The 15,424-nt window shown below is 42.8% G+C and overlaps 2 protein-coding genes across 5 annotated transcripts; one reads left to right on the forward strand and one right to left on the reverse strand.

Moving 5' to 3' along the window:
- Positions 1–5: 5 nt before the first annotated feature.
- On the reverse strand, positions 6–6,156 carry zdhhc16b (zDHHC palmitoyltransferase 16b). Of its 3 annotated transcripts, none has more exons than XM_026316275.2 (10): positions 6,040–6,156; positions 3,774–4,077; positions 3,502–3,696; positions 2,679–2,767; positions 2,560–2,588; positions 2,309–2,442; positions 2,099–2,184; positions 1,862–1,985; positions 1,678–1,747; positions 6–1,305 (listed from the first exon to the last, which is right to left on the reverse strand). In XM_026316275.2, exons 2-10 carry the CDS (start codon positions 4,041–4,043, stop codon positions 1,187–1,189), a joined length of 1,116 nt encoding a protein of 371 aa, XP_026172060.1. In that variant the 5' UTR covers positions 4,044–4,077; positions 6,040–6,156; the 3' UTR covers positions 6–1,186. The 3 variants fall into 3 exon arrangements, with proteins under 3 accessions (XP_026172060.1, XP_026172059.1, XP_026172058.1); XM_026316274.2 differs by having other exon boundaries at positions 3,774–4,081; XM_026316273.2 differs by lacking the exon at positions 6,040–6,156 and having other exon boundaries at positions 6–1,303; positions 1,677–1,747; positions 3,774–6,005.
- Positions 6,157–6,685: 529 nt separating this feature from the next.
- On the forward strand, positions 6,686–15,286 carry vps35l (VPS35 endosomal protein sorting factor like). Of its 2 annotated transcripts, none has more exons than XM_026315398.2 (30): positions 6,686–6,738; positions 7,309–7,408; positions 7,500–7,682; positions 7,885–8,004; positions 8,146–8,170; positions 8,322–8,401; positions 8,671–8,799; positions 8,943–9,027; positions 9,108–9,164; positions 9,276–9,372; positions 9,556–9,603; positions 9,833–9,926; positions 10,065–10,265; positions 10,363–10,409; positions 10,628–10,739; positions 10,938–11,054; positions 11,144–11,197; positions 11,286–11,366; positions 11,476–11,538; positions 11,617–11,702; positions 11,838–11,918; positions 12,089–12,152; positions 12,446–12,544; positions 12,631–12,708; positions 12,847–12,961; positions 13,305–13,444; positions 13,547–13,712; positions 13,936–14,054; positions 14,251–14,400; positions 14,561–15,286. In XM_026315398.2, exons 1-30 carry the CDS (start codon positions 6,722–6,724, stop codon positions 14,657–14,659), a joined length of 2,907 nt encoding a protein of 968 aa, XP_026171183.1. In that variant the 5' UTR covers positions 6,686–6,721; the 3' UTR covers positions 14,660–15,286. The 2 variants fall into 2 exon arrangements, with proteins under 2 accessions (XP_026171183.1, XP_026171184.1); XM_026315399.2 differs by having other exon boundaries at positions 14,254–14,400.
- Positions 15,287–15,424: the final 138 nt, after the last annotated feature.

A 15,424-nucleotide genomic window follows, 5' to 3' on the forward strand; every position in this document is an offset into this window, starting at 1 on the left:
ATAAAACCAGGAAATATCAAACATATTTTATTTTTTTAAAAAAACCAAATCAAATTAGAGCCCAGCTCCTACTGGTTACAAGTGAAATCCCAGCTATATGTCATGTTTCTATGGCAACTACAGATCCAACCCATCCATTATTATAGATATGAAGACGTTTGGGAGAAAAATCTGAAATTCCTTTTACCACTTTAAATTTAAATTGCCTTGTTTTAAAGGTTGAACAACAAAAAGAGGCACACGGTTACTTTACCAGAAAGATGACAAAACAAGTGCTGCGTGGTCAACAATTAAAGACAAGTCGATCAAACTCTTTGTTTTTTGCTCATCTTTGGCACCAGAACATTGGTTTAAACCAGTGCTTCTCATTGTCATTAGCACACACGCCCCAAAACATGGCTGCAAAATATTGCAGGTGTAAACAAAATGACTAATGAAACAAAAAAATGATAGATGGCTGCTCCACTGTTGGATGGATTTGTCCTCAGCTGAAGACACAGAAACAGTAATTCTATCAAAATAATCAGACTGAAAACTGAAAGACCTCTTGAGTCAGAAGAGGTCAAGGCTCAGATCCATGACTAAATATGCAGTCAGGGACTTACTGAGAGTGTCAGTTGTTAAAGGTGATATCTTTTGCAGTTTCTCGTGTCTGAGAAGTTCATGTGTCCATTAACAAGTCAGATATGCTGATGATCGGAAATCCTCTACACCACCCTGTAAGATGCTGTAACTGAGTGGGTGTCATCACCAATCAGTGAGCCTTTATAAAATCCTCACTGCCTCCCACACTGCCTTCTCTTCCATCTTACACTACTGTCAAAAGAGGCTGTGGAGTTGGTGCAAGAACTGAACAAAAACTCTTAGTTGTGCTTTTACCAATGGGTAGGGGAAGGAGAAACAGGTTTGGGCTTGGCAACAACGCTGACCAGCAGCATTGAAAGGGCAGGGTGACATCAGCTGGTGGTGAGATTTACAGTGTGAACTATAAGGCTGTAAACCAACAGATGTAAATAATAGCACTACTGGTTATTTCCATATATCTTCACACTACCAAGCTTCTTTTCCCCTATCAAAAGACTGTAGCAGCAGCTGGGCTTGGAACGCAGCCCTAGCTGACCTCAACGCTGCGACACACACCAGCCATGTTACTTGTTGTGTAGATGCAGGTTGTAAGTGGTAAAAGTTAAAGGGTGAAGTTCAAATTGCCATGGGGTCTCTTCTGGTGACAGTGCTGTCCCACATGATGCCGTCCCCACAAGGCAGGTGGCTTGAGGGTAAGAGGAACCGTGTGACCCAGTGACTAAGAAACAGAAAAAGAAGTCAACTAAGGTGTCAGTGCAAACAACAATGGGCATTTTCCATTTATACTTTCTTTTAGATCTGGGTTGGTTTGTATCTGCTTTCATACATTATTCCACATGAAATACAATTTCATATGTGATTTAATTTACTGGCAAAATGTGACAGTTCTGGCTGTTATGATGCTTGTACAATGATCAAAATTCAGATATTGTGGACTTTTACTTTATAACTCTCTGAGGTGTACACCAACAGAACCCAGGCAAGACAAGGATGTTTAAAAAAAAAAAAGAAAGGTAACAATCTGAGTTTTATTGTTTTGATCCATATGTTAGGGAATATCTGTGATTGGGAAACTGTGTAGTTCAACTCACCTTTTTTTCTCCACGCCTAACAGTAACTTCCAGTTATTTATTTTACCATGATGATATGGATTCCTGAACACCTGCATCCCAACAAAAGAAGAAGTAATGACTTTTCCTGCACTTGTACTTTGCAGTTAATGTGAACTGCCCAGTAATGCCTAACTAGCTGCCAACAGTGTCATCGGTGTATGTACCTTGCCCTTCTCCTTCAGTCTTTTGGTCTCTTTGCGGTTGATGTGGCGTTCCACGCTAGTCTCTCCCCTGCTGATGAGCACGGCGTGCCACAGGGTTAGTCCTCCCAGAGCTACTGCCACCGAGCTGCAGGCGTGGAGTAGGGGGGGGCGCATTACAACCTGACCTCTCTGCATCATGTTACCAATCTTCATCTCATCATTTAAACAGGGGGACAAAAGCAGTGAAGTGTTGCTCACCTGGTTAGTACCCAGAGGAAGACGATACTCTTATGAGCAGTGGTCTCTCTGAAAGTGTAGGCTGGAGGAGGGGTCTGATAGTAACTCTGAAAATGAGAGGAACTGTCAAATAAGGAGGTGTTTCACTTACAACACCAAGGCATACATCATAGAATACCAAATAAATCCAGTTATGAGTTGAAATCAGGCATTACACTCATCCAGCCTCACCTCTATGGCACTATAGGCCTCCAGAAACATGTCCCTGCTGCTGATGCTGCAGTAGATGCAGCCGAGCATCATGTAAAGGCAGAAGGAGAAGAAGTAGCGATGGTTGAAATGGCCCACACAGTTGTTCAACCAGGCTGAAGACATATTCAGTTCAATATGCACAAAATGGGAAATGCACGCTGATTAACAAGAATTACAATTCACTGAATGCATTTTCTTTGAAGTTAATCTGTTGCTTTTAAAAAGGATACGGCAGTGATGGTCCATCTTCAAAACACACCTGGAATAATAAGAATAACAGTTTGTCATGAAAGATTTACCTCCACAGATTGAAATAATTCTCAGGAACAAAGATGGCTACTCATCTTACATGTTGCAGATGCTGCAGTGGTGTGTCCTGGCTGGTTTGGGAGTTATACACTTCTTACAGATGGATACTGAGGGAATATGAATTTTGTCCTGGAAAAAAAAAAATCAAAAAATAAACATTCCAAGGATGTATTATCTTATTAGACAAAATAGAAGTCAGGCTAACTTATGTTTTGTTAGGGTGACATTTTTCAGATGTACCACAGAAGACAACCACCATTGTAAACAATGTGTACAACTTCTGAGCTGTAACTCCCAGTACTTGTAGTACACACCTAACTACACCAAGGACGCTTTCAGACCAAACAGTTCTAGGGACTCAGTTCTATGAACTACCCTGCTGAGGAACAGACCCAAGAACTACAGACCATAAGGGCCTCTTTTTTGTTTGCATTCACACCGCCAGTAGGAAAGCTGAAATAATGTAAGCCAACTGATGGTTGGCATGGCGACATCACTTCTGACATTCAACAACTCTACTGAAAATGTTCATGTTTTGCTTTAATCTGTCAAGATCTCTCTGAATTTTCTCCGTCACGTAGGCAGCCTGGACTTCGGTGTCAGTCATATTGTGAGAGAGTTTTTTCCAGACTAAAAGCTGTTGTTTACCCTAAAATTAAACTGCCGGATGACAGTGCTGCATTGGGTTAGTGTTTCACGAATCAATGTCAGTGAACATCACTCGTGGTTCCTATTGTACTGTAAAGTACCTAAAAAAAAAAAAGCCTCTGTGAACAGTGTTTTAAAAACTACTATGTGGACATACAAGGGGAGCTTTCTCCAAAGTTCATCCAGCCTGAAAGCACCTCATGTGACTTGGATACCTTGGGTGGTTGTCCTGGGGAGGTGGTGGCGGCCTTGTAGTAATGGAAGACCACCATGATGAGCAGCCAGTGGCCATAGCAGAGGTGCCAGACGACCCAGTGAACAGGGTAGGTGCTGAAGATTGTGGGTAGGACGAACAGGTAGACGATGGCCACGACTGAGGTGGTCAAGAGGATGACCAGACAGACGAACACCTGAGGGGCAGAGAGGGTGAGGACAGGGTTGAGAGAAGCAGTGTAACATTTGGAAGAGAGTTGAGAAAAGAACCTACCACTCCAAACCAACGGGTCACGTTGTCCACGATCCAGTAGACGGGTTCGAATGCACAGTCCAGCAGGGTGTCTGAGTTGTTGAGGCTGTTGAAATACAGTGACTTCAGCAGCACCTTACCATAGCTCCACAGCTCCGATAACCTCCCCCTCGTCCACAGTTTGTCACCCCCGCCTCGGCCTCCTCTCTGTGGGCAGCACAGCCGGCACCACCACAGCGCCAGTCGCATGGCCCGGGAGAGCTGCCACCTCCAGCTGCTGCCCATACGCATGCCACCACCGCCACCCACTCCTCTCCTACACACTCTGCCTTCCAGACACACACAAACGCATAGACACACACACCAACAGTTACTAACACAGGCTGCATAAAAGAGCATCTCTTCATAGCGTAGCCTGATAATCGCTGAGGTCTCCATTGCCTGTGAGAGGTTGTGAGAGCTCCCAGTGCATTTGAGCAGAAGGATACGAGAAGAACAATGAGCAGGAAGCAACACAAGAGTCTTCCACTTCCCGTTATCTAAGTTCGATATCAGCATCCACCGTGCGACACATCCATCCATCTGAGCAATTAAGCACAGAGGCGATCAGGTAATGAGCCCCTCAGCCCCTCTAAATAACACTTCTACTGTTAATAATTCACAGCAAATCCCAACCTCCAGGCCAAAAACCTCTTAGAAACCTGCCAGGAAGATACAAAGTGGTAACTCTACAGGAGGGAAATGCAAAGGGATGGATGTCGTAAGGAGGACATAAAGTGGCTACCTGATCCTGGGGCATCATTTCATGAAAGTTAGTATTGGTTACACAGATAAGACTTGTTCAGGTTCTCTGAAATAGGATGGCATTAATAATGAGAGATACTAATCAGGGACCTGTAGTAGACAGTAACAACGTGCCCTCTTTCTGTCTCTGTCAGCTACTGTTTGACTTCTCCTCTTAACTCTGGCCTGTATTTTGTCAGTATTGTTTTTCTGTTTGGTCAGCATAAACACTTTGTAAAGACAATATCTGACCAGAAACAAAAAAAAATGTCCCACCTGTCAAGCTGCTACCAGGGAGCGGTTGGCTTTTGGTTAAAAACTTCAATTTTCTGAAAACTCTTACTAACTTATTTTCTGTTGATCTACTAACAGGAGATCTTTGGAAAATATAATTTCCTTCGAAATATGAAACATCTTCGGGTTAATGCTGGGGGTAACATCATGGCGTTGAAAGAAAAAGAAAACACCCTGCAGACACGTGCAGCGGCACCTCTGCTTGTCGCAGACAGGATGCTGGCTGAATAAATAAGAGTGTTTAATGGGATAATAATAATCTCCATGTTGTGTACCTGGCAGTCAGAGGGAACATAGCAGGACACCGCCATCTCTATGGCAACCAGCTGGCCTAAATCTGCTCTTACAAGAAAGGACGCTCACTGCCATAAGCTGCCACAGACTCTGAGAGGCACAGAAGATGATGGTGGACTTTCTTTTCCGTTTTAATATTGCAATAATCCTCTTGTAGTGGAATAGTAAAAACATGAGTCCTCTTGCAGCCTTATGAAGAAATATATTTAAGCAACAAGCCAATAAGATGATTTAGCTTATAAAACATGAGATAAATACTGATTGGCTGACACGATGATAACCTGCTTGGACTTTACACCTATAACCCAACAGTGACTCACGACTTTGACACTGATCCCAGCTACTGTTCTGTTTCGTTTTAGTTGTGACACATAGTGAATTACCTCCCCCAGATGAGCGTTCAGACTTGGTGCATATCAGGCAGGTTGAAACAAGAAATGAATGAACAAAGATTAAAGATTAAGTTCCAAATGATTTATCCCACTTCAGAGATCACTCATTGTTTTTGCTCATGTAATCTACAATCAAACTTTCCTACATGGCAACCTTATTTTTTCTCTTCAGCACACAACACAATGAACACATGCTGCTTCCTTTGGCTCATTTAGACATAAAGAACATTTTCACAGACAGTATCACACAACCCTAACTTTGAAAACAACAGTGCTTTGTTCAAATGGCTGTCTGAAGGCAGATGGATTAAAACTGTGCGAGTAACCAAACTACAATGTCATATAAATATTTAATCCTGACAGTAGAACCAGTAGATGACAGCATCCTCCAATTAGCTGTCATGCTGTGTTAGCCTGCTAATTGCTAGCTGCCTCCTGCCACCTTCAACGCCCCCGTGTTATAGGTCTGTTTTAATGATTACAGTGCACCGAGCCGGACCGAACCTTACACTGACATGCGTTACCTGGTCAGGTGAAGTGGGCGGACAAGCCTACAGCACTACATCAAGTCATGGTCAGGTTGTCCAGTGTTGTTAGCTTAGGTCTCCACTGACAAATACACAGTAGCCGCGATACCTACGAAGATCGTCTATTGAGCAGAGTCTTTCAATGACACCTATAACCCAACAGTGACTAACGACTTTGACACTGACACTGTTGGCGTTACACTAATGAGTAGATTTCCGTGATTTATGTTTATGTTTATGTAATGTAGGTTAGCTCTAAAACATTTGGAATTGTATTTTCTTCTTTATTTTTATTTTATTAATTAGTAGGGATCAACTCTTTTTCAGGATGTGTAAATTAGTTTGATTGACTTTCAACTTGACGTGTATTTTTCAGTGCCCGACAAATAAGTACCAAGTGGGACATCCTGTTTTCTTATTTTCTTTGGTGGCAGTTCGCAGAGATCGCGCAATTCGCCCTGGGAAATGAAGTTTTATTTGTTGTAGCATTTCAATAAAACTCCTCTCAGCTTCATGCAAATGATAAAATAAAACCACATTTCCTGTTCCCGGTACGGGTCCTTCGTATGAGAACATTGAATAACTAACGAAACATTTATTAAAAAAAAAAAAAAAAACAACGGATTTTTTTTTAAATGTCCATAAACAGGAAGTATCGAAATCATATGACTATAGAAAAATGGCTGCGGTGCAGTGGTAAGATGCTGTTTTCTTATTAGGCCTTATTTTTCTAAAGGAGTTGAATGGTGTATGTGTGGTTACTGCTGAAGGTTTGACACTGTACATGAAGTGAAAGTGCGTGTATCGCCAACATGTAGTTACATATGAATATACAAAGTACAATGGCAACTTGTTACTGCAGGGTTTCAACACAGCACAACACAGTTATGTACAACGTTACCAAGTATTATCGCTTTGACCTTAAATCAAAGGCATTATTATTATTATTAGTAGTAGTAGTAGTAACAGTAGTAGTAGTAGTAGTAGTAGTGGTACTACTTAGACAGCATTAACGGTTGTAAATACCCTTAGTATTAACATACTGACAGGGAATGGATATAAGTGAAGGCTTGTCATTTCATTAGAAATTGCCTCTGTACATCATATAATGGATCACATCTAATTAAACACATGCAGAGTTCACAGGTGTTTGTTTTACAAGTGATAACACTTTTTTCTGCATCATTTGATAATAATCATTTGATAATTAAGATGTCAGTAGGAACAGCTGGACATAGTCTGCCTCTCTCTCTGTTGTGCGAGCAGGCGTTCCCGTGGGCGTAACTATGAGGCTGAGCTGCAGAGGTGTCATCCTGAGGTGGTTCCAGTGGATTTTGGGGACTACCATCCCCTCAAACCAATCATGGTCTGGCACGTCACAGCACATCATACAAATATCCAAAACCGTTGGTGTAGTCCTTAAACGTCCCTTTAACAGCTTCATCTTCTCCACTCAGGTGACAGATACAAAGACCCGCCGTGGAGCTCGTAAAGGTAGCACCTCCTCCTCTTCCTCCTCATCTTCCTCGGCACCCCCGGACCCACTCAGCTCCATGCTCGACGGCACAGACCCCCTGTCCATGTTTGCAGCAGCCTCAGCCAGTGAGACTCCAGCCATGTCACACAGTGCCTCCACAGGGGTCAGTTCAGACCTTAGACGCACTGACTGATATTTAGACAAATGCTGTTCCAGAGGCTTTTCTCCCCTGATTTAACACTGACATTTGAAACATTACCTATTGGCAGTTATTGGTATTAACCATCCTAAACTACCATCAGTAATCAGCACTGTGGTGAGAGATGATACCTACAATTGATTAAAGTTAAATATTGTGCTTCCAGGACCTGGGGAGGAAGAGGAGGGAAAAGGAGGACGAGTTGGTCGGGCCAGACTTTGAGCCCTGGCCAGCTAAGCGTGGCGAGATCCTGGCCAGGTTTACCACCACTGAAAAACTCTCAATTGTGAGTCCTCTGTTTTAACACCAAATACTAAGTTGTTCTTTTACTACAAACCAAACCCTGTAAGTTTATTTTACCACACTCTGTGTACACAGTCAGGCTTTACTGGATGTGGCTCTAATTAAAATGTGTTTGTCTTCTTAGAACCTTTTCATGGGCTCTGACAAAGGTAATACTTGTGTTTCTATTCAACATAATAACTTCCTTAAATACTTAAAAGGCTACATCTCTGCTTTATATGACTAAATATTAGCAACGATTATATGGCAGTGTATCAGTTACCATGTTTTAAAAACTGATCTCTCCTGTGGCCTCTGTAGGAAAAGCTCCTGGTCCAGGATCTTCAGCAGTTTCAGAGAAAGTTCGCACTCGTCTGGAGGAGCTGGATGATCTGGAGGAGGTTGGGTTTTATCCTTGTCCCCATGAGTGCAGGCTTGTATTAACATTCCAGTATATATGTGCAAAGATGTGTGAATGGTCCTGCACACCTGCCAAGTGTGGCTATATGAGAGTTAAAGGTTCTGACTGGGAGCATTCAGTTGAATAGAATTGGTTACAAAGCTCATCAGCCCAATATACTAGAATTTAACATTTTAGCTAAGCAGAGTGAATGTATGTGTGAGCAAAGACGTATTCTGGAACTACATAGTTGTCTGTGTGTGTGTGCAGGGATCCCAGAGAGAACTGCTGAACCTCTCCCAGCAGGATTATGCCAACCGCATTGAGGAGCTGAACCAGTCCCTGAAGGAGGCTTGGGCCTCTGACCAGAAGGTCAAAGCCCTAAAAATTGTTATCCAGGTAACCCACCTGTTCACAAAAGGGATGGAGAAAAAACTCAGATATTCCATTTTGAGGACAGTGTTTAATCAACATTTGGACTAATCTGGGTCCAAATGAACTGGTCTTTGATTTAACAACATTAGCATTGATCTGTGTTTCAGTGCTCTAAGCTTTTGTCTGACACCTCTGTGATCCAGTTCTACCCCAGCAAGTTTGTTCTCATCACTGATATCCTCGATACCTTTGGTGCGTGAAGAAGCCTCACTTGAATTCTTGTAGAAAAAACACTTTGTATGTTTTCTGAGTACAGTCTTGCTTGTTTATAGGTCGGCTGGTGTACGACAGAATCTGGACCATGTGTTCAGACCCACGACCTTTACCAGGTATGGATCAAGCATCTACATCCAGTACTATTTCTGGGATACATGATATTTACTTTTGAGGTGACACTGCGCTGATTCGGTGTTCTGTCACTTGGCGGCCCCCCTCCTCAGACTCGTTCACAGTAGAAGATGTGAATGACACAGCCAAGGAGACGTGCCTCAACTGGTTCTTCAAGATTGCCTCCATCAGGGAGCTCCTGCCCAGACTGTATCCTTCACCAGCATTTTTTTTTAAACATCTGCTGGTCAAAAATTCTTTAGTGCAGAACTGCCTCCATCAGTCTAAGTAATCTTAACTTGAACATGGTTTTGAAACTTTGGTTGTCCTGTACGCAGTCAAGACCCACACTCACCTCGTGTATAAATTTGAGTCTTTAACCTCCATGAACAGATATGTTGAAGCTGCTATTCTCAAGTGCAACCGCTTCCTGAACAAAACGTATGTTAATTTACTTTATGGGCAACACCATTTTTCCATTAGGTCTCCATAAATATTGATATTCCAGAGCCATTCCATCAGAATTTATTATGTTCCTTTAAGTCAAAGTCAGATTTTGGTTTCTTTGTGAAAAATTTGTGTTTTAGGGATGAAGGTGAGTTTTGCCCTAACAAATAAATAAATACATTTTTTGTTCTTTTTTCTCCTTCTGTCCCTCCTTCCTCCACAGTGGCATTCAGGAGACTCTTACCCGGCTGACAGCCATGATCAGAGGGATCGGAGACCCTCTGGTGGCTGCATATGCCAGAGCTTACCTCTGCAGGGTGAGACACATGGCAACATGCTCAGTACTTTTTATTCATCTTGAATTTTATGTTCATCCTTATCTCATTTCGCAGCATTTCAGAGGGTCTGTTTTGTCTTTACCTCCCCCACTAACAGTGCACTGCTTTCTCGCTTAGATTGGCATGGAGGTGGCCCCCCACCTCAAAGACAGTCTGAACTGCAACTTTTTTGACCTGCTCGGCACCTTCCAGCAGATCAGTGGGGAGAGCGTCCGGAACCAGCTGGTGCAGCAGAGGGTGGAGGTGCCCGAGTACCTGACTCTGTACTCACCTGCCATCAGCTGGATCCTGCAGTGCATTGCCTACAGAGCCCCAGAGGTGCTCCGTCACATGCATTTTACCTGCACTCTTCCAGTTTTTAGTACAGTCAGTTCTTTTTTTTTTTTTTTTAATGGGGTTTGTGTTTCTTTTTCAGCCTTTGCTAACAGAAATGATGGAGAGATGCAAGAAACTGGGAAACAAGTGAGTGTTTTCTAACTTTCCTGCCTCAGTTCAGTTTAATGAATATCCTCACTTGTCTAAAAATATTTAGTGTTTTTGATCAGTTTTTTTGAGATTTATTAAGTTAAAGATCACGTGATCAAGTGATTAACAAACCTTTACAGATGGCTTTATGTAGCATTTTAGCTCCTTGTGGTTGTTTTAGTAGGAAAACATTTATGAGTTCCTGTTTCCCACAGTGCCTTGCTGCTAAATTCAGTTATGAGGGCGTTCAGGCCGGAGTTTGTTGCAGCTAGAGCCACTGACTTTATTGCGATGATCAAGGAGTGCGATGAGGCCGGCTTCCCAAAGGTCAGAGAGTATGATAAGTTATAACATGGTCATAGAGTAAATGTGAATTTACTTTTCTTTTTCATTTTTTAAATTCTGGCCCTAAAAATATGTCTTAAAAATCTGGTGAAAAATATCAAAGTAAACATGTTTATGTTACTGTGATGTGTCTGGTAAATCTGAAATGAATTGAAGTTTGTTTGCGGTCTCCTTGTTCAGCATCTGTTGTTTGGATCTCTGGGTCGCAGTCTGGCCTGTGCCGACCCTCCGGAATCCGAGAGGCTGACGATCCTGAACGAAGCCTGGAAAGTCATCACCAAAGTCCGCAGTCCTCAGGTACCGAAAGACTGACACTGGGTCTCACACACAGTCATTGAAATCCAGGTGTTCCAGATAGTTACTCAAAATTTGGTTGTGACTTTCAGGATTACGTCAACTGTGCTGAGATCTGGGTGGAGTTCACCTGCCGAAACTTTACAGTGAGACAATTCATTGAGCCCATATTTACCATTTGGGACTGGATAACAATGTTAACCTCTCACTCTCTTCGGTTTCTCTTTTCCTAAGAAACGCGAGGTCAACACGGTTCTAGCTGACATCATCAAACACATGACCCCTGACCGGGCGTTCGAGGACGCCTATCCTCAGGTAAGAAGCTCGCTGACTAAAGCACCAATTTAACCTTGTGCAAAACCAAATCATTGACTTGTTTCTGCCTTCTCCTATATTGTCCCTCTTTATTCCACATGTACCTTAGCTGCAGTCAGTGATCAGGAAGATCCTCACCTACTTCCATGACTTCTCTGTCCTCTTTTCCATGGTGAGTGTTCTCTAGTTCATAATGCATGAACTGAAACTGGACAAGCTGAAAAATGACCAGTGATTTCCATTCCCCCAGGAGCGTTTCCTGCCATTTCTAGACATGTTTCAAAAGGACAGTGTGAGGGTGGAGGTGTGCAGATCCATCATGGAGGTCTTCATCAAGTAAGGGCCCCATTAAAGTTTGGTGAAATAATTTGGTTTATTTATATACATACCTTATACATATACATACATATACACAGTATATGTTGGCCAGAGTTTGGACTTGGTCTCAGTCTATATGTTTGTGTCCTGCAGACACCAGGTGGAGTTCACCAGAGACCCAGTCATCCTCAACGCCATGCTGCACATCTGCAAGACCATGCACGACTCTGTCAAGTAGGGCACTTTGAGTGTGTGTTTAGTATTTTATTGCAGTTACATTTTTGTTTTATTCCAATTTATGTTTTAGTTGATGTCAGGCCTCCTGTAGTTTTCTTCATTTTAATGGACACATACATAATGTGACTGTTGTTCAGTCTTCGGGCAATAACCCCTGTGTCTTGCAGTGCTCTGACTCTGGAGGACGAGAAAAGGTCTTTGGCTCTCCTGATCATCGGCTTCATCCGCATGGTGAGACACCTCAGATAACCTGAGTTTAGTGTCATTCTATATTTTGGTCTGCATGAAACAGCCAAAACTATTTATCTTTCCCAAAAAACATGCTGTGGTTCTCAGGACTAAGCCCAAGAAGAAACTTCTTTAAAAACGTCTAACAAATATATATTTTTATTTTTAAAAAAAGCTAAATAAGTTCCAAAAACAACTGGATACTGTGGAGCTCTTTCCATCTGAGGATTAAGACATATTTGGTCCTCCTCTGAGAATTTGTGAATTTGTTACACTTTGTTCTGTTTGTCCATTAGGTTTCCTTTGGTCGTGACTTTGAGCAGCAGTTGAGTTTCTGTGTGGAGGCCAGAGCCACCTTCTGTAACCTGGAGCCAGTACTGGTGCAGCTCATTCACGTCAGTATAAACCTGCACACGTGTGCATTCAGTCAGTGTATGACATTCACACGCTCGCTCTCATCTTTGCCTTGTGTCTGTTAAAGATGGTAAACCAGCTGGCGATGGAGACCAGGAGGGTGATGAGAGGCAGTCACTCCCGAAAAACAGCGTCATTCGTCAGGGTGAGTCAGTGAACGGCATCTGATCGCTGCAGGCCACCGTACAGATATGAGCAGAGTCTGGCATCCAGCTTTCAGGCTTCAGATACAGTCAGAGCACAGTGGACACCCAAAGGCCATGTTTCTGTCTTTCTCCTCCAGGCGTGTGCTGCCTACAGTTATATCACCATCCCATCACTCAGCAGCATCTTCAGCCGTCTCAGCCTCTACCTCCTGTCCGGTCAGGTTGCACTGGCCAATCAGTGCCTCTCCCAGGGTGAGCAGCTGCTTGGATTTAAATTGTAAACTGGAAGTAGATTGTCTTGCCTTGTTCTCAGCCATTTCTAACATTTTCCTCTTTTGTTCTCTCCTTTCACGCTTTCCACTGCCCTTCGTTTCTGCATTATTCCAATTTTCCGTTCTTTGCTATCTCCCCCTTTTTCTCCCTTTTCACTTCCTTTAACTCTAATATTCTCCCACCTCTTTTCCTCTTTTCTTCCGACCCTTTCCCTCTAACTCTTAACCTCTTTTTTTTCCTTTCATTGTTACCCTCCTTCATCCTTTGTCTTTCTTGCTTACCTCCTTTCCTCTCTCCTGCATCCTTCTTTCCTCCCTTATAGCGGATGCTTTCCTAAAGGCAGCGGTCAGTATTCTTCCAGAGGTTCCTCGTTCCATCAGCGTGGAGGGGAAGCTTCGCTCATCTGAGAGCTTCCTCCTGGATTTCATCAGCAACTTCCTAGCCACGCTGCTGGTTGTCCCGGTAACACATTCCATTTCTAGTACAGAAAGATGTGAAAAATCCCCCAAAATCTTCCTCCTTTATTTCGACAGTCTCCGTGTAGTTGTGTGTGTTTGTTTACAGGACCATCCGGAGCATGGTGTACTCTACCTAGTCCGCGGCCTGCTCAACATGGTCCAAGATTACACCTGGGAGGACAACAGCGACGCTAAAGTGCGGGTCTACATCAGCGCTCTGCCGCTGCTGGCTGCCATGAGCCAGGAAACCTACCTTTACTCCATCCCCAAAGGTACATGCTCACACAGTCTAATAAAACTGTCACGCCTACACTGTTTTTGCAACAAACACTCCAGGATTTTGCTGACATCCTCAGTCCTATGGGGATTATTGTGGACTGATTATTGTGGGAAATTGTTGGAACTATTCCTTCATGACTAGAAGCTGTACTTTTGATCTTTATATTCATTTTTTGACCTAAACACATCTTTCCCTTTCTCTACCCTTGGTCTCAGTGGATTCTAATGAGACACTTTACGGAGGAGACCCCAAGTTTTTATCAGAGCTCAACAAGCTGTGTGACACTCTGATTGGACAGATCCTGGACCATCTTAAGGCACTTGGTCGGGATGAGGTGAGGACAGAGAAAGAAGCCAGGTTTTTGTACTGTGCTTTCATTTTCTCGTGATGCAGTGTCAGCAGAAACTGATTCCGGTCTAATAACTGCACAGCCTGCCCCTCAGCAGACTGCAGTTATGCGTTAGCAAGCTTCACTGTTTGCCAGTTCTTATTAGCACTACAGTGACAATCATCTTGCCACCTCTCTGCAGCAGAACACACGGCGTCAAGGGGCTCTAGCCTTCTCCCTATTCGCTGTCCTGTTAGCTCATGGTGACCTGAGAAACAACAAGCTGAGCCAGCTTGCCATCAACCTGTGGAACCTCAGCCACAAACACGGATACTGTGAGACTCGTATCTCGGTAAGTTGACACCCACATCTCAAACATATTTAACAGCTCCACCTAGAATTCTTTTCTTGCTTCCTGCATTCAGCTCAGATTGTAGTCTCACATTTTTAGCCATCTTTAAAAAAAAATGCTTTGTGTGAACACAGCGATATTGTCCCTCTCTCCCCTCCAGGTTCGGACTCTGGATTACATCAAACACCAGGCTCAGCAGCCTGACATGGCTCACCTGTCAGACACCATCCAGAGGCTTGCACTGCAGTCCCGCACATGAGCACCCAACAAACTTTGTTAAAATGTTTGTGCACCTCAGATACATTTTGTGTATATAAAACATAACATGCACAAAAGAGAAAAATTAGGACCAAAAAAACCCGTTAGATTGAAGTTGGAGAGAAATTTTTGCCATTTTTAAGTCTAACATAGCAGTTAGAAACAATGACACAATGATACAATAATGCACTGAAACCTTAAATAAAGTCATCTTGCTCTGAGTGAAAACCTCTGGATAAGTGATTGACAATTGACGGACAGAAAAGGCCACAGTAGTATAACTATCAGTCTAACTATCTTTGGCTTCATCATTCCAGTGTTACCCTGCACTTTAAGCAACACACATCTGGTCTCTTTAATGGAACGTAATCTAGTGTCATTCAGAAAATTTGTGTAACATAATATTATTGGTTTATTAAGTGTTTTAAAATGTTCTCATCATGCATTTGTACAAATAACTATTTACCGTAAATAATGGCAGTTTATGAAATTCAGTTCAAACCCGCTTTTAAGTAAACAGTCTCTGATAAAAAATATGCAATAAAAAGAAATGAAGAGGACGACATTTGTTTCAAGACATTCTGAAACTCTTCTCAGTTGTTTATTGAATCATTGAAAAGGCAAACACTCCGCTTTAGTTCTCAAGGGGAACGAATTATCAAAATCAAAAAGCTTTGATGATGGACATTGACACACACATGCGCACGCACGCACACACACACACAGAGAAGACCTTTGGTCACACACATTTTTACTGACAAAACTG

The sequence above is a fragment of the Mastacembelus armatus genome, chromosome 19, assembly GCF_900324485.2.
Source record: "Mastacembelus armatus chromosome 19, fMasArm1.2, whole genome shotgun sequence".
NCBI classification, from domain to species: Eukaryota; Metazoa; Chordata; class Actinopteri; order Synbranchiformes; family Mastacembelidae; genus Mastacembelus; species Mastacembelus armatus.

Bases quoted from the DNA above. Each gene is read 5' to 3' on its own strand.
- zdhhc16b (XM_026316273.2), bottom strand. From the start codon at position 4,334: ATGGATGGATGTGTCGCACGGTGGATGCTGATATCGAACTTAGATAAC. The intron at 2,768-3,501 runs GTATCCAAGTCA...TTTTTTTTCCAG, and splicing joins CCCCAGGACAACCACCCAAG to GACAAAATTCATATTCCCTC. The intron at 2,589-2,678 runs GTAAGATGAGTA...TTATTATTCCAG, and splicing joins CACTGCAGCATCTGCAACAT to GTGTGTTTTGAAGATGGACC.
- vps35l (XM_026315398.2), top strand. The intron at 12,962-13,304 runs GTGAGCAGCTGC...CCTCCCTTATAG, and splicing joins CAATCAGTGCCTCTCCCAGG to CGGATGCTTTCCTAAAGGCA. The intron at 13,713-13,935 runs GTACATGCTCAC...CCTTGGTCTCAG, and splicing joins CCTTTACTCCATCCCCAAAG to TGGATTCTAATGAGACACTT.